Source organism: Pongo abelii, chromosome X (assembly GCF_028885655.2).
Source record: "Pongo abelii isolate AG06213 chromosome X, NHGRI_mPonAbe1-v2.0_pri, whole genome shotgun sequence".
Classification (NCBI taxonomy): Eukaryota; Metazoa; Chordata; class Mammalia; order Primates; family Hominidae; genus Pongo; species Pongo abelii.
The window spans coordinates 70331379-70355189 of NC_072008.2; the positions used below are offsets into that span (position 1 = coordinate 70331379).

At 46.6% G+C, this 23811-nt stretch overlaps 1 protein-coding gene across 1 annotated transcript in view; it reads left to right on the forward strand.

The window, feature by feature from the left end:
• Positions 1-23501, forward strand: part of MSN (moesin) — a 76466-nt gene extending 52965 nt beyond the window's left edge. The window contains exons 3-13 of the mRNA XM_002831744.6: positions 7012-7107; positions 8636-8910; positions 10307-10390; positions 11038-11184; positions 12379-12475; positions 16821-16984; positions 18363-18493; positions 18744-18904; positions 20092-20184; positions 20537-20761; positions 21298-23501. Coding sequence (XP_002831790.1) covers positions 7012-7107; positions 8636-8910; positions 10307-10390; positions 11038-11184; positions 12379-12475; positions 16821-16984; positions 18363-18493; positions 18744-18904; positions 20092-20184; positions 20537-20761; positions 21298-21462 — 1638 coding nt within the window. The 3' untranslated portion in view covers positions 21463-23501. The remainder of the gene's footprint in view (positions 1-7011; positions 7108-8635; positions 8911-10306; positions 10391-11037; positions 11185-12378; positions 12476-16820; positions 16985-18362; positions 18494-18743; positions 18905-20091; positions 20185-20536; positions 20762-21297) is intronic.
• Positions 23502-23811: the final 310 nt, after the last annotated feature.

The window sequence follows — 23811 nt, forward strand, 5'->3', positions numbered from 1 at the left end:
CATCCTGGAACGCAGCAGTCATCTGGCCAATGACCAGAGAGGAAGCCAACCAGAGAGGAAGTACTCCTTGGCACCAGCAATAAATAATAGGCAACAATGGGATGCCATAGCTTGAGGAGGTCTAAGGCCTGGTGGGAAAGGGAAGTAGGACTCATAGTTTCTCTCATTTACCTCTCTTCTTGTGAGTGTGCTACAGCTAGAGGGGAGAGAGAACATGTTTTGCTATAGTGATTTTGTCACTTGCTTCAACTTCTAAAGCTTTTGATCTTGGATTACCTAGGTGCCACTAAAGGGCTGTGCTCAAGGACAGAGGTGTGAAATCTCAAAGCATTGATTCATTCATCTATTTACTAATTCATTTAATATTGACTGAAGGTGTACACTGTGAAACACCATCTCTGTTCTTCAGGAACTTGGAGTTCCTTACCTATAAAAGCATAGAAAGGCACATGCAACTCTCTACCCACAAAGAATGAAATAAATGCCCTTGAGGTCAGGTTCCATGGGGTGATATATAAAGCACAGAATTTAGAACCAGCCTTGAGTTCAAATTCCGTCCTGTTACTTCACTGTGTGACCTTGGATGGCTCATTTAGCCTCTCAGTACTTTCCTTTCCTTAGTAAAATGATAATCATGCTAATCTCAGATTTTGTGATTTAATCCTCAAATAAGTAAAATGCCTGGTGCATACCAAGCATTCTAATATTGGTGGTTCTTATTAAGGACTAAAGTAGGTGGCATTGCCCTGAGAGTTCAGATGAGGGAGCTATGAAATCAGGAAGTTCTTCTGGCTCAGTAAAGTACTTAGGACTTGAATACTCTGCAATAAGGACAGTAAACCTTTTTTTTTTCATTTTATAAAATAACTAACATCTATTATAGTAGGAGGATCTCCATCTTACAGATGCAGAACTGAGGCTTACAGAGGTGAAATTATCTGTTTAAGGTCATATAGCTAGGAAGTGGTATAGCTGGGGCTTAAACCAGGGCACATAGCATTTCCAGTTTTTCTAATGCTTTTGGTCAACTGTCCTCTGGAAACTTCTTCCACTTTACCTGCTTCTAAAACTTAGAACCCTAGCTAGGTTGGGCATGGTGGCTCATGCCTGTAATCCTAGTGCTTTGGGAGTCCAAGGTGAGAGGATCACTTGAGGCTAGGAGTTTCAGACCAGCCTGGGCAACATAGCGAGACCCCATCTCTACAAAAACTTAAAAATTAGCTGGGCGTGGTGGTGCATGCCTGTAGTCCTAGCTACTTGGGTGGCTGGGGCTGGAGAATCACTTGAGTCCAGGAGTTCAAGGTTACAGTGAGCTATGATTGCACCACTGCACTCCAGCTTGGTTAACAGCAAGACCCTATCTCTAAACAAACAAACAAAAAACGATAAAAGAAAGAAACTTAGAACCTCAGCTGAGTATGTTCTCTGTTATAGAGCAGGTGACCACTTGACACAGGCAATGTGTAATAACAGAAACAGCAATAGTGGTAGCCCATCTTGGTGCTTTCCAGTGGTGCAATAATTTGCTTTCAGGTGGGTGGCTGATGCAGATGCTGCCAAATCTGTCATGGTATCTTGGGGGTCTCAGGTGTTTGGGCATTGATGAAGTTTTGCACATTGTTTCTCACACAGTTCTTCTCTTGTAGCTCCAGCATTACTCCCTCATTCTTCTCTAGGCGTGCACACTCGTGTGTGTGTGTGTGTGTTTCTTTTTTGGAGACAAGGTCTCGCTCCATCACCCAGGCTGGAGTGCAGTGGTGTGATCTCACTGCAACCTTCACACCCCACAGTCTCAAGTGATCCTCCCACTTTAGCCTCTCAAGTAGCTGGGACCACAGGTGCCCACACCAGCTATCTTTTTGTATTTTTAGTAGAGATGGGGTCTCACCATGTTGCCTAGGCTGGTCTCGAACTCCTGAGCGCCAAAGATCTGCCCGCCCCAGCCTCCCAAAATGCTGGGATTACAGGCATGAGCCACTGCGCCCGGCCATGCTCTGGGCTTTTGAAGTGGCTGATGACATCACTAGTTTGTTTACTCAGATAAATGCATGGGGGATTCAAGAAGAGAATCTCTGGGCTCCTAAGCTGACCTGATCTCCCCTCCCCTCTACAGACCTCAGATGTAGGTTGCCGCCACATGTCAAAAGGAGGTAAAGGGTTTTTTTTTCTTGCTTCTAGAAGCTCCTGATAATTAATGAGGATTTACTCCGAGGCAGATCTTTTCTTTTCACGGCACCTCAGTTTTCCAGTTTATGTTGCTTGAACCCTGTAACTCTCCACAGTCATGGAGATGAGTAGAATACACAGCCTCCAGTTTCTTAAGCTAGTGTCTTAAAAACTGAAGTCCTGGTTTCTTTAGGTGTATGTGGCAGGTTCCAGGAGGGATACAAAGCTGTGAGATGAATGTGATTTAATATTCTAGAGCATTAATTTTACTTGCAATAATTTTAAAAATTCATTATTTATGGAGTAGAATATAAAATTTGCATAAATAATTAAACCTGAGGCTTCAAGGAAATTATAGCTGGGTTACAGCCATCTACCTATTATCTCCCCCTACCCCATCCTATCACACCCACTATGTCCCTTGGGTATATGTATTCATTATTTTCTGCTGCTTAAGGATTTTTTCCATTGGAGCTTTGAGAAATACTGGCTCAGATCAGATAAGCTGGCTGTCGGTTCAAAGGGAGCCAATAAAGAATCTTCTTTTTCCTCAGGGATAGGACCATTTCTCAGAGTGGAATGATAAGGACCCTAGTCACTGGAGCCACAGAGGTTATTCCTGGAACTGGAAGCTAGATGCTAAGCTCTCACTTGAAAATAAGGTTTCTCTTTCCTCTGGAATGGAGGTCTCAACTGGAAGCAAAGCTGGAAGCAAGAAAAACTTGGCTTGGAAAAGGGGTTTAGAGTTGCCTGATAAAATGGTTCACAGCACCCCCATGGGCCTTAGAGATTTCCTTGTAGCCTGGGGTCAGGAGTCATCCATTTTTGTTCTTTGTTCTTTTTCAGTTTCAATTCTGATTTCAGACCATATTTCCTTCCCGCCACGTCCTCAGTTTCTCACTTTGAGACTTCAGTGCAGGCTGAGAGATATTACTCATCTCTTTAAGCCCTAGAGCCTAAGGAAGTGGAAAATTTATGTTTCTGATTTCTTTATGTTCACAAAGGAAGAGACAGTGCTCAGAGAGATCACCCTCCCTCTCCCCACCACTGAGCGTGAATTCTCTCTTTTTTTTTTTTTTTTGACATCACTTTAGGTATGACTTTGTCCAACTTCTCCTCAGTTACTGTGGATCTCAGAACTACTTTAGTCACCATGATCCTCCTTCTCTCTCTCTCTCTCTTTTTTTCTTTTTTTTGAGACAGAGTTTCACTCTTGTTGCCCAGGCTGGAGTGCAATGGCGTGATCTCGGCTCACTGCAACCTCCACCTCCTGGGTTCAAGTGATTCTCCTGCCTCAGTCTCCCAAGTAGCTGGGATTACAGGCATGCGCCACCACACCCAGCTAATTTTCTATTTTTAGTAGAGATGGGGTTTCACCATGTTGGTCAGGCTGGTCTTGAACTCCTGACCTCAGGTGATCCACCTGTCTTGGCCTCCCAAAGTGCTGGGATTATAGGCATGAGCCACCACGCCTGGCCAATCCTCCTTTTCTTATCACACCCCTACCCCCACCCAATAGTGAAACAGACAATGTGGTGCAAAAAGAGGCTAACGCTCTCACTCCTGGGATTTCTGGGACTGGCTACATAGTCTGTGCTTACCTCACTTCCTTTCAGTCTTGGAGTCTCTTAGCCTCTACAATTAGTCTGTTAGTACAGCCAAAGACCAGTTGCTCCTTGTCTGAGTCCATTTTATGGTTTTTTTTTTGTTTTGTTTTTGTTTGTTTGTTTGTTTTTTTGACAGTATCTTGTTCTGTCGCCCACACTGGAGTGCAGTGGTGCAATCTCAGCTCACTGCAACCTCTACCTCCCGGGTTCAAGCGATTCTCCTGCCTCAGCCTCCCGAGTAGCTGGGACTATAGGCACGCACCACCATGCCCAGCTAATTTTTTTGTATTTTTAGTAGAGACCAGGTTTCACCATGTTAGTCAGGATGGTCTCGATCTCCTGACCTCGTGATCTGCCCATCTCAGCCTCCCAAAGTGCTGGGATTACAAGCGTGAGCCAACACGCCCAGCCCATTTTATGTTCTTATAATAAAATACCTGCAGCTAGGTACTTTATACAGAAAAGAGGCTTATTTGTCTCATAATTGTAGTGGCTGTAAAGTCCAAGAGCATGGCACCGGCACCTGCTCAGCCTCTGGTGAGGGCCTTTGTGCTGCTTCATAATGTGACAAAAGGTCAAGTAATTCACAGGGACGGGGTCTCCATGACTGAAACACCTCTCATTACATACTACCTCTTAATGATTCCACCTCCTAGCACTGCCACACTGGCAATGAAGCATCAACATGAGTTTTGGTGGGGACAAACCACATCCAAACCATAGCACTACTCTACTACTTCTGTTCCAAGTCTGTTCTCCCCCCATGACCTAATATCCTGGCCCTCATGGTCCATCTTCTCTTCAGCATCTTTAGTGGGTCTTCTCTCTCTCTCTCTCTCTTTTTTTTTCTCTCTCTCTCAGCTGGATTGTTTCTTGGATCTTGCCTTTTCCCACCAATTGCATCTGGACACACTATTCTTCTGCAACCCTGTGGAAAATGATTAGAACTGTTAATTGGGCCTTGGGCCCTGTTTAGGTCTAGGATGATATACGAGGTGCTTTAAAAAAATCTTTTCTGTTCACGCCCACCCACTACCTTCATCCTCTGCAAAAAGCCAATATTACATTTCAACATAAGCATTCACATTTCTCCATCTGAAACTTTCTGGCAGTTCCAGCTGCCTGTTGACTTAGAGTCAGGGAATCAGCTGGCCATTGAATTCTGGAAGGCTTTTGAACTTTTCCTCATTACCTCCCACCCCCACTGATCTTTTCTAAACATGTTTCTAATTATCCACATCAGCAAGAGGTAGTTGGGAAATGGGATTGTTTTTATTAACCATTTGCAAAATAACCTTGTAATGTAATTAGTACAATGATAGAACTTAAAAGAAAAAAGAGATCATTGAAGCCATACTCCCCAATTTGGATAGATAAGGAAGGCGAGGCCCGGAGATGAAATGTGCTACCTTGATATCATACAGCTAGTTGGAGACAGACATGAACATTTTGCTCAGGTTTCCTGATACTTGATTCAAGCTATGAAGGGGAAGGGTGACCTGGTGAGCAATGAAGGTTGATGACTTGGGGGACATGGCTTCTCCCCAAAGTGGTTGTTACTTGGGTCTAGTGGGAATGCCAGGAAGCATATCTCGATGCAGAAGTGATCAAAGTTTATTATCTGGATGGAAAATTTGGGCCAAAGGAGAGACAAGGCAGTTAATCACTTGAGAAGCTCAGGAGTCCTAAGCTCATATGAGTACTTGGCATTAGGACATAGCATGCTAGAGAAGAAAAGGTACAAGCTTTATAGTCAGACACATCATGGTTCTATATGGCTCTGTAATTTTAGATGCATTACCTCTCTAAGCCTTAGTTCCTCATCTATAATATGGGTATAATTGCTATCTCACAGGGTTGTTTACTCTTCAGCGCCTGACGCATGATTGATACTTAATAAATATGAGCTACTTTTTTCTTTGGGGCCTCTGAAGCTCTAGATTGTAAACTCTGGGTGTGACTGTGGGGCCTGACTTTGGATCCATAATAGAAACTTTGTGGATACAGTGTTAGTGTGTGTATGTGTGTCTTTGTGAGTGAGTGTGTGTGTGCATGTGTGTGTGTGTATTTTGAAGGGAGATATTAATTTGTTCATAAGGGAGGGACATCAGCAAAACTGGGTCCTTGTTCCCTGCTTCCATCTCCAGGTATATTTCTATGATTCTTTCTCACCTTACCCTTACCCTCCACTTGCATCCTTCCCCCAAAAACAAAATAAAAAAGACTGCCTAAGGCCAGCCTGACCTCATTAGGATGTGGCTCAGCTTCACTGCTGCCATCGACAGTGGTGGGTATGCTGGGGTTGAGCTGAGGGCCAGACTATTAACATGCTAATGTCAGGGACTAGAGAACAGAGCTCATCTGTGTTCTCTTGGCAAGCCTCCCTTTCCTGCCCACTGTTCAGCCAGGAGGCTCAGAACAACAGGGGGCACCTCAGCTACTACACTGAGGTACTTACCCTATTTCTACCCTCATTTCCACCCTAAACCTGTGTAAGAGGAATCATGGCTGGGCTCTGATCAGGGTTGGAAAAAATCCTCTCAGAACCCAGGCACAGCATGGCTTCAGAGTCCTTCACAGTACCCGTTTTATCTTCTCAAACATTCTTTATTTGGGGTATTGTAAATGGAACTCAGTCTTAAGGGTGTGGGTATTACCCCCAGTTGCTAAGGATAAAGGACAATATGTGGGAGCAACCCAAGAGAACAAGGTGCAGGAATTAATCCAACAATCTCCACCTTCAGTCTTTAATCCATCATGGAAGTGGGAAGTGGCATGACATTGTAGAGGGAAGGAGGAGGTGGCAGAAATCACTGGATATGCATGGATTTGGAGTCAAACAGACCTGGTTTGAACCCTAATTCTGTCACTCACAACCTGAACCTTGGGCAAGTTATTTCATTTATTTGAGCCTCATTTTTGATATCTATAAAATGGGCCTAATTGTAAGTCTAGCATAGGGGTATTATGAAAATTAAAGGAGATGATGGATGTAAGGTTCTTGGTATGTGTCAGTGCTCATAAGTAATAGATCGCTTTTCTGCCTGAGCAATACTTTGTGTAGAGAGATGCCGACATCAGTTCTTGATTGCTGCCCAAGTATATTTTCTTGCCAGACGCTGAGCACCTTAAACCCTTTAAGGGTAGATATAATATTGACTTCAAACTTTGTGTCCTCTGTGCCTCACACAGAGGAAGTATTCAATCAATGGTTGGTTTTTTTGGTTTTCTCTTCTAGGTGGTGAAAACTATTGGCTTGAGGGAAGTTTGGTTCTTTGGTCTGCAGTACCAGGACACTAAAGGTTTCTCCACCTGGCTGAAACTCAATAAGAAGGTAACTGCTTATTCCTCTGTTGGGTTTAGAATTCTTTTCTTTTCCGGAACATTCCTGGGAGGGTACCATGTGCTAATTGGCAAATCCTGGATACCTAGGGCTGTGTTTGTGACTGGGTGGTCTGTTGACCACTTGGATCAGAATAAGGACAGAGGACACAGGCAAGGCAAAGCTCTTGCTCTGTCTCTACTTTGACTTCTAACAGCGACAATGGCCAGCATTCAAAGAAGAAGAGACTCTTTTCTTTCTACTGGGAACACTAGCTTGAACTTTGACTTATTTTGGATCAAATCCATTAGTGGCTCTTCAAGAGAGGATTGGTATCCCCTTCATCTCTCCAAACTCAATGGCTTTAGGGGATTTGTGGGCTTTTGTTTTGTTTTGTTTTTGTTTTTGTCTTTTTTTTGACGGAGTCTCGCACTCTTGCCCAGGCTGGAGTGCAGTGGCGCCATCTCGGCTCACTGCAAGCTCCGCCTCCTGGGTTCACGCCATTCTCCTGCTTCAGCCTCTCGAGTAGCTGGGATTACAGGCGCCCACCACCATGGCCGGCTAATTTTTTGTATTTTCAGTAGAGACGGGGTTTCACCGTGTTAGCCAGGATGGTCTCGATCTCCTGACCTTGTGATCTGCCCGCCTCGGCCTCCCAAAATGCTGGGATTACAGGCATGAGCCACTGCACTTGGCCGAGGATTTGTTAAAAAGAGCCACAGATTCTTGAACTAGAAAAAAAAAAATCTGAAAGATCTCACAGTCTTATGCTGCGCCTTCTCCAGTAGTCAACTGATGTCTGAACCCCATATAGATGTTTCCCTCTTTCTTGATCTTTTACCTCAGTTGGACCCCAAATGGGATGGTTTGAGTCCATGCAAGCTCTCCACCCCAAGCAGCATCTTCACGGGAACCTGGTAGCCTTCCATCTTCGTATCCTCAAACTGGCTGGCCTTGTCCTTAGAAGTCTCCATACTGTCCTGCAGTTTGCTTCTCTGATTGTGTCTAGGGAGTAGGTACCCCACCTTCTGCTGGTAGAGTCTTGTTTTCCTAAAGAGTTGAGTCTTTTGCTGGACAAGTGTGGAGCCACTAGTATTCCATTTCAGGCTTTAAAAAATGGTCTATTGTGCTCTTGTCTAGCCAGTTCTCAGTCCTCAGTCATGTATCCTAGTCCTTACTTTGCTCATTCATGAAGTTGGAGGAGACTTATAAGACGAGCTTAAAAGAAGAGCTTATGCCTACTCTCAGAATTTGGGGATAGTTGGATATAGTCAGATAAAAGTGGTTTGAAGATTTCTGATCATCAGTCGGTATTAAGGTAATTTCAGGAAGAAATTCCCAACAGAAAGTGATTACAGACATGGGATTCAGTCCCCAGTGAAAGTAATGTATTATTTTTCTTAATTACCAGGGGGATTGCCACCCAGCTGTCTAAGATTATGCAAATTGTTTATCTTTCAGTGTTTTCTTCCCACCCTACAGCCACTCCATCACCCTTAAAACCTATTTTTTGAGAGTCCATAACCCTTACTCCTCCCAGGTGACTGCCCAGGACGTGCGGAAGGAAAGCCCCCTGCTCTTTAAGTTCCGTGCCAAGTTCTACCCCGAGGATGTGTCCGAGGAATTGATTCAGGACATCACTCAGCGCCTGTTCTTTCTGCAAGTGAAAGAGGGCATTCTCAATGATGATATTTACTGCCCGCCTGAGACCGCTGTGCTGCTGGCCTCGTATGCTGTCCAGTCTAAGTATGGCGACTTCAACAAGGAAGTGCATAAGTCTGGCTACCTGGCCGGAGACAAGTTGCTCCCACAGAGGTGAGGTGGTTCCCTGCCCTCCTTTGCCTTGGCCATAAGGGGCTGCAGCCCACAGCTGACCAATCCCTGCCTCACAGGGGATGCCAGATCTGTTCTTCTCCATTGGAGTCTGTCTGAAGACTGTGTTATGCTGCTCAAGAGACATTTGCATATAGTGTCATACTCTGTTGTTGTTTTTCTGGCTTTCCAAATAAAAAGCCTTTTTGTTTTCCCTCTGTCTACCTGGTTACAGAACTTTATTACCCTGGAGGCGGGTGCTTATATAGAACCAGAGATTGAGTAATTTCTTTCACCCCTCCCTGGTTCCATTTTCTCAGTTCTTTTTACTGATTTAGATTTCTTATATCAGAAGTTCACAGGGGAGAGAGAGAAATAAGCAAACCAAGGACATGGGGAGCTCAAATAGTCTTTTAATATTGACAGCTAGTGTACAGAGCTTTCTCCTTTTGTAAACTTCAAAGTTGAAAGCTCTAAAACACTCATTATTTTTGTTTTTGTATCACAATAACACACAAAATGAACAAAGCAGGCAATATCCTTATTTCCTGGCCAAGGAAATAGAGATGCAGAGGTACCCACACACTGACTTTCCCCATCTGGTGCAGCTCATCTGAGGCAGAGCCAGAGCCAGACCTGGAAGCTTAGCACCTTAATATTTTAACACTAAGTTTTTTCCTACTATACCCAATGGCCATTTCCATAGTCTTTTGGATTAGAAGGAAAAGCTTTGCTTCATTCTGGGAGCCTCAGTCCCATTGGAGTTATGGCATATATGTACAACACACCCATAAGATATTAGGGATAGTGCTTGTACCCTAGGGACCCTACCTGAGTCATTGCCATGATATCTGAGATGGCATGTTTAAAGCAAACCTTGTTTATAATCTAGTAGGTCTTGGAGGTTGGGCCTGTTGGTTTTTCTCAAAGCCATTAAGACTCAGTTCATTGCTCTGTAGCCAAAGGCCATCCTTTCATTTCTGAGCAGTATTCTTACAAACATAGACTGTTGGTCCCAAGAGGATCTAGGAGAGAGTGTACCTGGCTCCATGAGGTCCATCCCTACTGTTAGCCCTAAAGTCAGCACAAACTCCTGACACATTACTGCTATGCTTAGGGACCACAGCACATCATTTGATTTGTGGATGAAGGTACAAAGGAAGGTGTTCCCCTTGTTGTTTTTGATCATCCATTCTTGTAGCTCTCTTACCTTTCAGGCAATTCCTTGTGTCTAGTTTAATACCTTCTTGCTATAATTTCAGTCTGCTTCCAGTGTGACCTCAGTTGGCTGACTCTACATCCTCTTTGCGTCAGCCCCTTAGAAAGCTAAATGGGCTTCCCTTCTCTCCTGCACAGGGACTTTGTGCTTTAAACTACTCATCACCCATTGTCTTTCCAGAGTCCTGGAACAGCACAAACTCAACAAGGACCAGTGGGAGGAGCGGATCCAGGTGTGGCATGAGGAACACCGTGGCATGCTCAGGTAAGCTTGCCCAAGCGGTGGTGGGCCCCACTTCCCTTACAGGGTGAATGAGAATGCGTTCTAGGGAGAAGAGACTGATGACAAGGGACGTTGGTGGATGTTGGAGAAAGAGGGAACAGGGACGATAGAAGGCAAACTAGGACCATTATAAGGCTGTTTTTTGTTTGCTTGTTTGTTTGTTTTGCTGAATGGTGGTAACTGGTAGCCCAAACAGTTTTGACTATCAAGAAATGGAGGGAGCTCTTACACATGGCAAAGCATTTTTGAGGGTTGTCTAGTTGAAGGACAAATATCATCATTTTGCCATCACCACATTCTGAGCCCTGCTAAGAATGTGCCTGTATAAGAGGCTGTCACAATGAATGAGAGAAAGAAAATTGCTTCTATGGCAGCCAACATGCCAGAGGCCAGCAAGGGTCAGCCCACCTTTATTCCCTTTGGGAGCTTAGACCCTAGTTTTTTGTTAGGAGATTTTGCTTTGCAAAAGTCATGCTGTGCTCTGTTCTCCATCATCTGCTTGCCTTTTGTCCCCTTTCCCACTCCCGATAGCAAGATCCTTGTCAGAAGTACAGAGTAAGCAGGCTTTCTATCTCCTTGGATCTGACTCACAAGCCCCACTTTGTGACCCCCAACTCTGTGTCATTTAGGGAGGATGCTGTCCTGGAATATCTGAAGATTGCTCAAGATCTGGAGATGTATGGTGTGAACTACTTCAGCATCAAGAACAAGAAAGGCTCAGAGCTGTGGCTGGGGGTGGATGCCCTGGGTCTCAACATCTATGAGCAGAATGACAGGTATATCTCAGATCTCTTTTAGTTTATTTAGGTCACGTTAACATCTAGGGCTCAGTTTTCACCGAAGAGCAGGGCTATAGCTCTTGGGTCCCATCTCAGTTCTTTTTCTACCTAATTTAGTCCAGCCCAGATGATTTCACAACTTCCCTTAGGCCTCTAAATCCTGTATTGACTAGACTCACACTGTCAAGTATGGTAGCCACCAGCCACATGGGGCTATTGAACACTTGAAATGTGGCTACTTTGAATTGAGATGTGCTGTAAGTGTAAACTACACACTGGACTTTGAAGACTTAGTGTGAAAAACAGAATGTAAAATGTCTTAATATTTTAAAAAATATTTATTTACATGTTTAAATGATAATATTTTAGATATATTGGGTTAACTAAACTTACTATAATTTTATTACATCCATTTCTTTTTACTTACTTTCATGTGGCTACTAGAAAACTTAAAATTATATATGTGACAGTCATTATGTTTTTATTGGATCGTGCAGGCCTAGACTATCTTATCAGGATTTGTAATTAGTCTCCTGTGATGATTAAGTGGCTTTTGGCCTATAATCCTCTCACTGTAGCCTTATCCCACTTGCTTATATTTTTCACTTGGTGTGCTCTTGGTGAGGATGGAGAGCAATAGATTATTGCTCCATATAACTCCTGAATCTTGGAGTTCATTATTTACTTTCTCTCAAACTTTTGTAAGCTTGGATAGAAGAGACTCAGTTAAATAGGGCTGGGGATTCCCTTGAGGAATTGTTACAAGTTCCATACCTCAAACAAATACATAACAAAACAAACTTGAGACAAGGAATCATATGTTAGTTGTAGTATCAGGAGATCTTTAGTGAACTCTCAATGCTGGCAACTGACCTGGTGGCGTGTGATGACACTGGCTGAGCTGGCACTGAGTCTACCTCCTCCAGAGAGAAGTGTTTGTTTGGCCAGGCTCAGTGGCTCATGCCTGTAATCCCAGCACTTTGGGAGGCTGAGGAGGGAAGATCGCTCAAGCCCAAGAGTTCAACACCAACCTGGGTAACGTAGTGAGACCTTGTCTCTATTTATTTAAAAAAAAAAAAGAGAGAGAGAGAGACATAGAAGCTTGGAGATGACAGTGAGGGCAAGCCACCAGTTCTCTATGCCCTTCTTGTCTTGCCCTTGTCCTGATGTTACTGGTTTCTATTTCTACAGACTAACTCCCAAGATAGGCTTCCCCTGGAGTGAAATCAGGAACATCTCTTTCAATGATAAGAAATTTGTCATCAAGCCCATTGACAAAAAAGCCCCGGTGAGTGATTCCTCCCTCTGACCAAGACAGATACTTGCCAAGGCCTGGATAATGAGCAATCATGCTATTCTATTTTTTCTCTTCCTTTTCTGATGTGTTTGTGTGTGTGTGTGCGTGCATGTGCACAAACAGGAAGCACAAATAGAGATTGGGAATGGAGGGGGATGTTGATGCCAAGAAGTGGCCAGCAGACATCCTGTACCTGGTTCTACTCTGCTACCTGCCTCCCTCACTGTGGATGTGGGAGAGCCACAGGCAGTGTTAAGTACTGCTTCTTAGCCATTGCCTCTGCCGCCCTGAGGTTCTGGGGTGGAAACCGAATGCATCTCATATTTCCAAGCCCCTGGGTCCCAGAAAGTGGACACTGTTCACATATTTGATTCCTTCCTTTCTTCCTCTCTCTCTCTCTCTCTTTCTTTCTTTCTTTTTTTGATGGAGTTTCGCTCTGTCGCCCAGGCTGGAGTGCAGTGGTGCAATCTTGGCTCACTACAACCTCAGCATTCCGAGTAGCTGGGATTACAGGCACATGCCACCATGCCCGGCTAATTTTTGTAGTTTTAGTAGAGACAGGGCTTCACCATGTTGGCCAGGCTGGTCTTGAACTCCTGACCTCAGGTGATTTGCCTGCCTTGGCCTCCCAAAGTGCTGGAATTATAGGCGTGAGCCATCATGCCCAGCCCTTGATTTCTTTTTTTTTTTTTATTGTGGAGAAAGGGCTGTGGCCAGAGAAGTCCAAATCTGAAGATTATCCTACAAACTTCTTGGTAGAACTTTACTGCTGCCCTCTCAGACTTTTCTCCAGAGCAATCCAAGACCAAAAAAGTGCTTTAAGTTCGTTCATTTCTCTAACACACTCGCCATACTTCTTACCCACTCAGTAGCCTGCAGCTGACAAGACCAGACAGCTGGTGATTGTGGGTAGGGTAGGAAACTGAGCTGAGTGTCTCCTTTTCTGGGATACTGCATGGCCAACAAGGCCCAGTGACAATGCTGAGCCTGACCCTTTTCATGAAGGCTCAACCATTCTTCTCCAGCCCTGAGGTGTCTGAACTTCCCCTGCTAGGGACTTTACACATGTTGTCTCCTTAAACCCTCAGCAACATGGTCAGGTAGGTATTAAGTAGCATACTAATTTTATGGCTGACAAAACTGAAGTTAGAGAGATGGAGTGATTTGCCCAAGATCACACAGCTAAAAATGGTAGAGCTGAGATTTGTATCTAGGTAATTTGACTTTGAGAGCCTGTGCTCCCTCCACTGCACCCCAAGCTATATAAAACAGTAGCAGTGTGTGGTCAGTGGCAGAGGAGATGGTGGTGCCCATCAGCTGGTGACTTTGGTCCAGTGGTATTTGTAGTACTCACTGGATTTTCTTGTGTGTTTTCTTTTATTGCTGCTGTGCTCAGCTGTTATCAGAAAAAGTTAAGTAACAAAGCCAGCTGAGATCAAGGGCTCATTTTAAAAACAACAACCAGGACAAGCAGTGATCAGGAGATTTATGTATTTATATATGTATTTACAGCCTGCCTTGTTCCAAAAAGGATTTAAGGGGCTGGGTCTAGGCTTTTAGGAGATTGTAGAAACAGTCCAGCCACCCATACTACACCCACCAGGATATTATTCAGGGGTCATTTGGCTTCCAAAAGAGGTCAACTGAGACCTAGCATGTACCCTAATTAGCAGAGAAAGTTTGAATCCTTCAACTTAAAGATTGAAAGAAATTGTGGTTTTATAAGCAAAGATTGAAAGAAATTGTGGGAAGAACACGGGTTTCAGAGTCAAGAAATCTGGGTTTCTAGTCTTGGGTCTGTCTACTGTCTAACCCTGGGCAAGTCACTTTACCACTCTGATAATTAGTCTTCCCCATCTGTAGTGCAGGAGGTCAGATTAAATATTCTTTTTTTTTTTTTTTTTTTTACCCAAATGTGTTTTTAATTATAGCATTAACAAAGATAAAGCAAAATCAGGGAAGTACAAAATAATTACATGCAAGTCTAACAAAATAAACATCATTTGTTCTTAGATTCTATGTACTTCCTCTAAACCTGCTGTTTTTCCAAATATTGGACCTTTTCCTCTTTACTAGTTTTCTTTTTTTTTTTTATATTAAGTATTTATTGATGATTCTTGGGGTGTTTCTCGGAGAGGGGGATATGGCAGGGTCATAGGATGATAGTGGAGAGAAGGTCAGGAGATAAACACATGAACAAAGGTCTCTGGTTTTCCTAGGCAGAGGTCCCTGCGGCCTTCTGCAGTGTTTGTGCCCCTGGGTACTTGAGATTAGGGAGTGGTGATGACTCTTAAAGAGCATGCTGCCTTCAAGCATCTGTTTAACAAAGCACATCTTGCACCGCCCTTAATCCATTTAACCCTGAGTTGACACAGCACATGTTTCAGAGAGCACGGGGCTGGGGGAAAGGCCATAGATCAACAGCATCCCAAGGCAGAAGAATTTCTCCTAGTCAGAACAAAATGGAGTCTCCTATGCCCACCTCTTTCTACACAGACACAGCAACAATCTGATCTCTCCTTTCTTTTTCCCACACATCCCCCACTTCTTTTCAACAAAACCACCATCGTCCTCATGGCCCACTCCCGATGGTCGCTGTCTCTTCGGAGCTGTTGGGTACACCTCCCAGACAGGGCGGCCGGGCAGAGGCGCTCCTCACTTCCCAGACGGGGCGGCCGGGCAGAGATGCTCCTCACCTCTCAGATGGGGCGGCCGGGCAGAGGCGCTCCTCACTTCCTCCCAGACAGGGTGGCAGCCAGGCAGAGGCGCTCCTCACCTCCCAGACGGGGCGGCCGGGCGGAGACGCTCCTCACCTCCCAGACGGGGCAGCCGGGCAGAGGCGCTCCTCACTTCCTCCCAGATGGGGTGGCAGCCAGGCAGAGGTGCTCCTCACCTCCCAGACGGGGCGGCCGGGCAGAGGCGCTCCTCACCTTCCAGACGATGGGCGGCCGGGCAGGGGCGCTCCTCACTTCCCAGACGGGGTGGCCGGGCAGAGGCGCTCCTCACTTCCCAGACGGGGCGGCCGGGTAGAGGTGCTCCTCACCTCCCAGACGGGGTGGCCGGGCAGAGGCGCTCCTTACTTCCTCCCAGACTGGGTGGCAGTCGGGCAGAGGCGCTCCTCACCTCCCAGACAGGGCGGCCGGGCAGAGGCGCTCTTTGCTTCCCAGACGGGGTGGCGGCCGGGCAGAGGCGCTCCTCACTTCCTCCCAGACGGGGTGGCGGCCAGGCAGAGGCGCTCCTCACCTCCCAGACGGGGCGGCTGGGCAGAGGTGCTCCTCATCTCCCAGACAGAGCGGCCAGGCAGAGGTGCTCCTCACTTCCTCCCAGACGGGGTGGCGGCCGGGCAGAGGCACTCCTCACCTCCCAGATGGGGCAGCTGGGCAGAGGCGCTCCTCACTTTCCAGACGGGGCGGCCAGGTAGAGGCGCTCCTCACTTTCCAGACGGGGCGGCCGGGCAGAGGCACTCCTCACTTCCTCCCAGACGGGGTGGCGGCCTGGCAGAGGCGCTCCTCACCTCCCAGACGGGGCGGCCAGGCAGAGGTGCTCCTCACCTCCCAGATGGAGCGACTGGGCAGAGGCGCTCCTCACTTCCCAGACGATGGGCGGCTGGGCAGAGACACTCCTCACTTCCTATACGGGATGGCGGCCGGGCAGAGGCCCTCCTCACTTCCCAGACGGGGCGGCCGGGCAGAGGGGCTCCTCACATCCCAGACGATGGGCGGCCAGGCAGAGACGCTCCTCACTTCCTAGATGGGGTGGCGGCGGGGCAGAGGCTGTAATCTTAGCACTTTAGGAGGCCAAGGCAGGCGGTTGGGAGGTGGAGGTTGTAGCGAGCCGAGATCACGCCAATGAACTCCAGCCTGAGCAACATTGAGCACTGAGTGAGCGAGACTCCGTCTGCAATCCCAGCACCTCGGGAGGCGGAGGCGGGCAGATCACTCGAGGCCAGGAGCTGGAGACCAGCCGGGTCAACAGGGCGAAACCCCGTCTCCACCAAAAACCAGTCAGGCGTTGCGGCGTGCGCCTGCAATCCCAGGCACTCGGCAGGCCGAGGCAGGAGAATCACAGGAGCCCGAGGCAGGGAGGTTGCAGCGAGCGGAGATCACCGCAGTACAGTCCAGCTTCGGCAACAGAGGGAGACCGAAAGAAGGAGAGGGAGACCGAAGAAGGGAGAGGGAGAGGGAGAGGGAGAGGGAGAGGGGGAAGGGGAGGGGGAGGGGGAGGGGGAGGCAGATTAAATATTCTTTCCAGTGCTTTTGGATTTAGCTTTTCAGAAGGCAGAAGATCACCTTCACCTGTCCTTCCAAATTCTTTCTGATTGCTGATTTCCCACCAGGACTTTGTCTTCTATGCTCCCCGGCTGCGGATTAACAAGCGGATCTTGGCCTTGTGCATGGGGAACCATGAACTATACATGCGCCGTCGTAAGCCTGACACCATTGAGGTGCAGCAGATGAAGGCACAGGCCCGGGAGGAGAAGCACCAGAAGCAGATGGAGCGGTAGGTGCTGCACACTGATGTGGGGGGCCAGGGCTGGGGCAAGGAAGCTTCTCAAAGGTGCCCTGCATGCTAAGTCAGGACATGAGGCCAACCTAGGACTTCATAGATGAGAGGTTAGACACCAATATTCACATTTATTCAGAAAACATTTACCAAGTTTGAGGGGCAGTTTTTACAGAGCTGGATCTAGCAGGAAACTGCCCTGTAGGACCTCACAGTCTACTCAGTCTAGTAGCAGAGAGAGGGGAAACAATATATACATAACTCAAGGTACAAAGGCCATGTCAATCATTCACTTAATAAATATTTATTGAGCAATGAATAAGAAAAGACCAAAAATCTCTGCTTTTGTGAAGCTAGCATTCTAGTGGGGAGGAGACGAACATAATAAATAAGCAAATTATGTGGTACATAAGATGGTTAAGAAGTGCTATGGAGACAAAAACTTAGAAGAGGGATGGGGAGAAGGGTAAGCCAAGTATTCTGAGGGCTCAGATGGAGAATACCTAGCCAAGGGAGATAAGAAGGTTCCTGGAAGAGGTGCTAGGGCAAGAAAAAGCAAAAGCAAATACTTATTCCAGATTTGTAACAAACTCTGGGAAAAAGAAGCCTAGAGCTGGGCTTTAGGGCAGGCAGCGTTAGACCTGAGGACTGATGCACTAGCCGTAGAGATTACTAGACTTGAAGCACTTCATCCCAGCACAGAGCCAAAACTTGTCTCCCTAACAAGGTAGATAGGGCAGGTCTTATTGGACCATTTTCAAGATAGGGGAACAAGAGCAAAGCAGTGACATAGCTAAGGTCACCCAGTGGGTTGGTGGGAGAGCTAGGATTCCTGACTCAGGGGTATATTGACAGGGCCGCATGTACACTGGCCTATGTGGGGCTGTGATATGAGGACAAGGGTATAGAGGTAAGGGAGGGTGGCCCAAACTCACAATCCCTGAGTGTGTTGGGAAGGTTGGGTTGAGAGACCCAGAGGCAGCAAGCCTTGGAATTCCCCAGGCTTTTTTTTTTTTTTTTTTTTTTTTTTAGATGGAGTCTTGTACTGTTTGTTGCCCACGCTGGAGTGCAGTGGCGCAATCTCAGCTCACTGCAACCTCCGCCTCTTGCATTCAAGCAATTCTCCTGCCTCAGCCTCCTGAGTAGCTAGGACTACAGGCGCATGCCACTATGCCCGGCTAATTTTTTTTGTATTTTTAGTAGAGACGGGGTTTCACTGTGTTAGCCAGGATGGTCTCGATCTCCTGACCTCATGATCTGCCCGCCTCGGCCTCCCAAAGTGCTGGGATTACAGGTGTGAGCCACTGCACCTGGCCTCCCCGGGCTTTTATGGAACTTTGCTATCCTGTTCTATCCATTTTATCTCCTTCCCTAGTGCTATGCTGGAAAATGAGAAGAAGAAGCGTGAAATGGCAGAAAAGGAGAAAGAGAAGATTGAACGGGAGAAGGAGGAGCTGATGGAGAGGCTGAAGCAGATCGAGGAACAGACTAAGAAGGCTCAGCAAGGTGAGGCCTGGAGTCACCTTGGAGATTGGATTTTTCCAGGCCCAACTCTGAGCTGGAGAACCTTCTGCCTGAGCTGTAGACTCAGACAATGTAGTTCAGGTGTGGCTACAGACTAGAAGAGTGGGCAAGAAGAGAGCTCAGAACTTTCTGCCAGCCTTGTCTTGGGGTGGATCATTTCCAGGAACGAAGCTATTGTGTCATCTTTATCTCTGTGCTCTTCACTGCCGTTCTCCCCTCCTTTTCTGCTCAGAACTGGAAGAACAGACCCGTAGGGCTCTGGAACTTGAGCAGGAACGGAAGCGTGCCCAGAGCGAGGCTGAAAAGCTAGCCAAGGAGCGTCAAGAAGCTGAAGAGGCCAAGGAGGCCTTGCTGCAGGCCTCCCGGGACCAGAAAAAGACTCAGGAACAGCTGGTAAAGCTGTAGAGTGGGCTGGGATTGTGGGAACTGAGCTTTCTTCCTTGTTTGCCTACTTACTTGTAGCTACTTTTGCTTACATGCTGGCTTTTTAGAGCAGGCTACCACTCCATGGGCCTCCAGCAAATAACTAGTTCAGAAGCAAGCTGAGAAGTCACTAGTGTGGCCCAGGAATTTTTGCAGTCTTCCCTAACCCTTAGTTTCTGTTCACTTTCTTAACCCTTGGGTATCTGAGCTGATTGACCTGGCAAAGGAAAGGGAAAGAGAAAGGGACAAAAGGGACTCATATTTGAGTTCCTGCTGTATGTTGCTGTGTTGGAAATATTTCCCTTTTCCTTACTTATTTCTTCTTCCCAGTAACCCTATGGGATTAACCTCATATGAGATAATATGCCCAGATAAGGAAATTAGAGCTCAGAGAAGAGATTCACCAAAGGTCACACAATTGTAGCTAAATAAGGATTAGAACCCATTTCAGCCTCTGTTTGAAAGCTTTGCTCCCTGAAATCACATGCAAAACTATGTGTCTATGCATTTTGGGGGCATTTGGCATCCATACTTTAATCACAGTTTCCAAGGGTTCTGTGACTCAGAAGTTAAGAACTTGTGGTCCAAACTCCTTGACATATACTCTTCCTTTGTGCTGTTGGAGGTGGGAATAGAGGGAACCAAGACCTGTCTCTCATGAGGAAGCTGTCATGCATGGGAGATTTACCCAAGGTGTGCATAAGCTTTTTACCTTGTTCAGATCGCCTTGTGACACTTGAGTGTCTTTCCTGTACTTGTCCTGGGAAGACTCTTAGTTGAATCCTGAGCATTCTAGGATATCAGGAAAGGATCTGCCACTTCAGGAAGTGACCCAATGATGGCCAAAGCTTTACTGAGGCCCCCAGCTGCATACTTGCCAAGAGGGGCAGGGGGAGAGATAATGAGGAAGGGACAGAGATGGCATATTGTTTGTCTTCAGGAGGCCTACAGTCTAGGTGGGGGAGCTCTGACTTAAAAGGAAGTGGTGGTCAGGGAAGATGGGACTGGAATGAAGTGGTCTGGTAAAAGAGTCTCTGAGGCAGCAAGCAAGTGGAGCAATAGGTCCCTTACTAGTCTCCCAGGGGACTTGGGTTGAAGACACCTGGGTCCTGAGGACCAGAAGGCCCAGCTCTCACAGGCTTCCAATTTATCCGTAGGCCTTGGAAATGGCAGAGCTGACAGCTCGAATCTCCCAGCTGGAGATGGCCCGACAGAAGAAGGAGAGTGAGGCTGTGGAGTGGCAGCAGAAGGTAAGACACAAGGCCTAAAGCGAAGCATTGAGGGAATGGGTACCATATGCATAGGTAACAGCTCCTTAGATTCCTTATGTTTTGGCTCCCTCCCTCTTTCATACTTCCCACAGCAGGCAGCATGGGAGAAGGCACTCATGGTTTCCTCAAATACTTACTGGAGTTCTCTAATACCTCTAGGAAGTTGGTACAACTGCTCTTGTTTTATGGCTGAAGAAACTAAGGATCAGGCAGATGAAGTGCCTTGTCCTACCTGGTGCCTGCCTCTTGCCAGACCGTTCTAGGCATATACAGGATGCCACAGTTTAACTGGTCTCACTGACAGTCTTTCTCTCCTTCTGTCACTGGACAGGCCCAGATGGTACAGGAAGACTTGGAGAAGACCCGTGCTGAGCTGAAGACTGCCATGAGTACACCTCATGTGGCAGAGCCTGCTGAGAATGAGCAGGATGAGCAGGATGAGAATGGGGCAGAGGCTAGTGCTGACCTACGGGCTGATGCTATGGCCAAGGACCGCAGTGAGGAGGAACGTACCACTGAGGCAGAGAAGAATGAGCGTGTGCAGAAGCACCTGAAGGTATATAAGTAGGGCCAAGGGGCAAGGAAACTATATGCATTGATTTAGTAGCCCATGACATTCCCTAGACCATCATGGGGGATAGGTATAAGATCCTGTCCCAGTGTTGTATGGGAGCCCAAGCCTTTCTTAAGTGACAGCTTTAAGGATAGGCACCTCTCACTTATTAATCAAACCTTGGGCTATCTCTTCCCTTTTTGAGATTTTCTCTCTGCCCCACCTCCCACTCACTCCATTCACCTCTTACATTAAGAAAATATCTAGCTGACAAAATTCCCACCTGAATCTTTGGTATGTTGTTCTACTCTTAAAGGATACCCATTATCAACTGGTCCCCTAAGTTTGTTTTATTTTTTTTTAAATATTCTTGCCCCACTGCAGTTCTAACAGAGTTGGAAATGACTCTCAATATTTATATATAGAGAGAAAGGGTGAGGAAGAAAGAAGGAAACAGAAGAGAAGGGAGGTCTGGTCCAATAACAGGAGGTAAAATGAGAGAAAGCCATTGACCTCTGTGTTCCCGTGCACCCTCACAGGCCCTCACTTCGGAGCTGGCCAATGCCCGAGATGAGTCCAAGAAGACTGCCAATGACATGATCCATGCTGAGAACATGCGGCTGGGCCGAGACAAATACAAGACCCTGCGCCAGATCCGGCAGGGCAACACCAAGCAGCGCATTGATGAATTTGAGTCTATGTAATGGGCACCCAGCCTCTAGGGACCCCTCCTCCCTTTTTCCTTGTCCCCACACTCCTACACCTAACTCACCTAACTCATACTGTGCTGGAGCCACTAACTAGAGCAGCGCTGGAGTCATGCCAAGCATTTAATGTAGCCATGGGACCAAACCTAGCCCCTTAGCCCCCACCCACTTCCCTGGGCAAATGAATGGCTCACTATGGTGCCAATGGAACCTCCTTTCTCTTCTCTGTTCCATTTAATCTGTATTGCTAGAATATCCTACTTCTCCAGCCTAGAGGTACTTTCCACTTGATTTTGCAAATGCCCTTACACTTACTGTTGTCCTATGGGAGTCAAGTGTGGAGTAGGTTGGAAGCTAGCTCCCCTCCCCTCCCTTACCACTGTCTTCTTCAGGGTCCTGAGATTTACAGGGTTGGAGTGTTACGCGGTCTAGGGAATGAGACAGGACCTTGGATATCTGCTCCAGGATGTCACCTGACCTTAAATTTGTCCTCCCATCCCGTTTAGAGTTATTTAGGCTTTGTAATGATTGGGGGATAAAAAGATGTTCAGTAATTTTTGTTTCTACCTCCCAGATTGGACCTGTTACAAACTCAGCCTCAATAAGCCTTGTCGTTGACTTTAGGGACTCAATTTCTCCCCAGGGTGAATGGGGGAAATGGTGCCTTCAAGAGCCTTCACCAAACGTACTAGAAGGTCATTGGCCATTCTATTCTGGCAAGGCTGAGTAGAAGATCCTACCCCAATTCCTTATAGGAGTATAGGCCTGTCTAAAGTGAGCTCTATGGGCAGAGCTACCCCTTACTTATTATTCCAGATCTGCGGTCACTTCGTGGGATCTGCTCCTCCCTGCTTTAATACCCAAATCCTCTCCAGCAATAACAGTAGGGATGAGTACCCAAAAGCTCAGCCAGCCCCATCAGGACTCTTGTGAAAAGAGAGGATATGTTCACACCTAGTGTCAGTATTTTCCCTGCCAGGGGTTTTAGGTCTCTTCCCCTCTTAGAGCTACTTGGGCCATAGCTCCTGCTCCACAGCCATCCCAGCCTTGGAATCTAGAGCTTGATGCCAGTAGGCTCAACTAGGGAGTGAGTGCAAGAAGCTGAGTATGGTGAGAGAAGCCTGTGCCCTGATCCAAGTTTACTCAACCCTCTCACGTGACCAAAATCCCCTTCTCATCACTCCCCTCCAAAGAGGTGACTGGGCCCTGCCTCTGTTTGACAAACCTCTAACCCAGGTCTTGACATCAGCTGTTCTGTACCTTGGAGCTGTAAACCAGAGAGCTGCTGGGGATTCTGGCCTAGTCCCTTCCACACCCCCACCCCTTGCTCTCAATCCAGGAGCATCCACCTCCTTCTCTGTCTCATGTGTGCTCTTCTTCTTTCTACAGTATTATGTATTCTACTGATATCTAAATATTGATTTCTGCCTTCCTTGTTAATGCACCATTAGAAGATATTAGTCTTGGGGCAGGATCATTTTGGCCTCATTCCTTTACCACCCCCACACCTGGAAAGCATATACTATACTACAAAATGACATTTTGCCAAAATTATTAATATAAGAAGCTTTCAGTATTAGTGATGTCATCTGTCACTATAGGTCATACAATCCATTCTTAAAGTACTTGTTATTTGTTTTTATTATTACTGTATGTCTTCTCCCCAGGGTTCAGTCCTCAAGGGGCCATCCTGTCCCACCATGCAGTGCCCCTAGCTTAGAGCCTCCCTCAATTCCCCCTGGCCACCACCCCCTACTCTGTGCCTGACCTGGAGGAGTCTTGTGTGCATTGCTGTGAATTAACTCACTTGGTGATATGTCCTGTATTGGCTAAATTCAAACCTGGAATTGTGGGGCAATCTATTAATAGCTGCCTTAAAGTCAGTAACTTACCCTTAGGGAGGCTGGGGAAAAAGGTTAGATTTTGTATTCAGGGGTTTTTTGTGTACTTTTTGGGTTTTTTAAAAATTGTTTTTGGAGGGGTTTATGCTCAATCCATGTTCTATTTCAGTGCCAATAAAATTTAGGAAGACTTCACAGTGACTCAATCTTTCTTTGTAGTATGAGTGGGTAGCTGTAAGATATTTCACTGCAATTTCTATTTATATATTACCTTCTTATCTTTGGTCTCATTTCATCTATACCTCAGTTCTATGGAGAGGGGTGATATGACTATCCCCATTTTATATAGGAGAGAATGGGCTCAAAAAAGTATAATAACTTCCCAAGGTCACAGGACTGTCTAACTTAATAGTCTGTGCCCTTTCTGTAGTTCCAGGCCAACTTTTCTACTGTGGGTGTGGATCCTGCATTGACCATGTGATGCTCCTGGACTTGCCTGGCATTG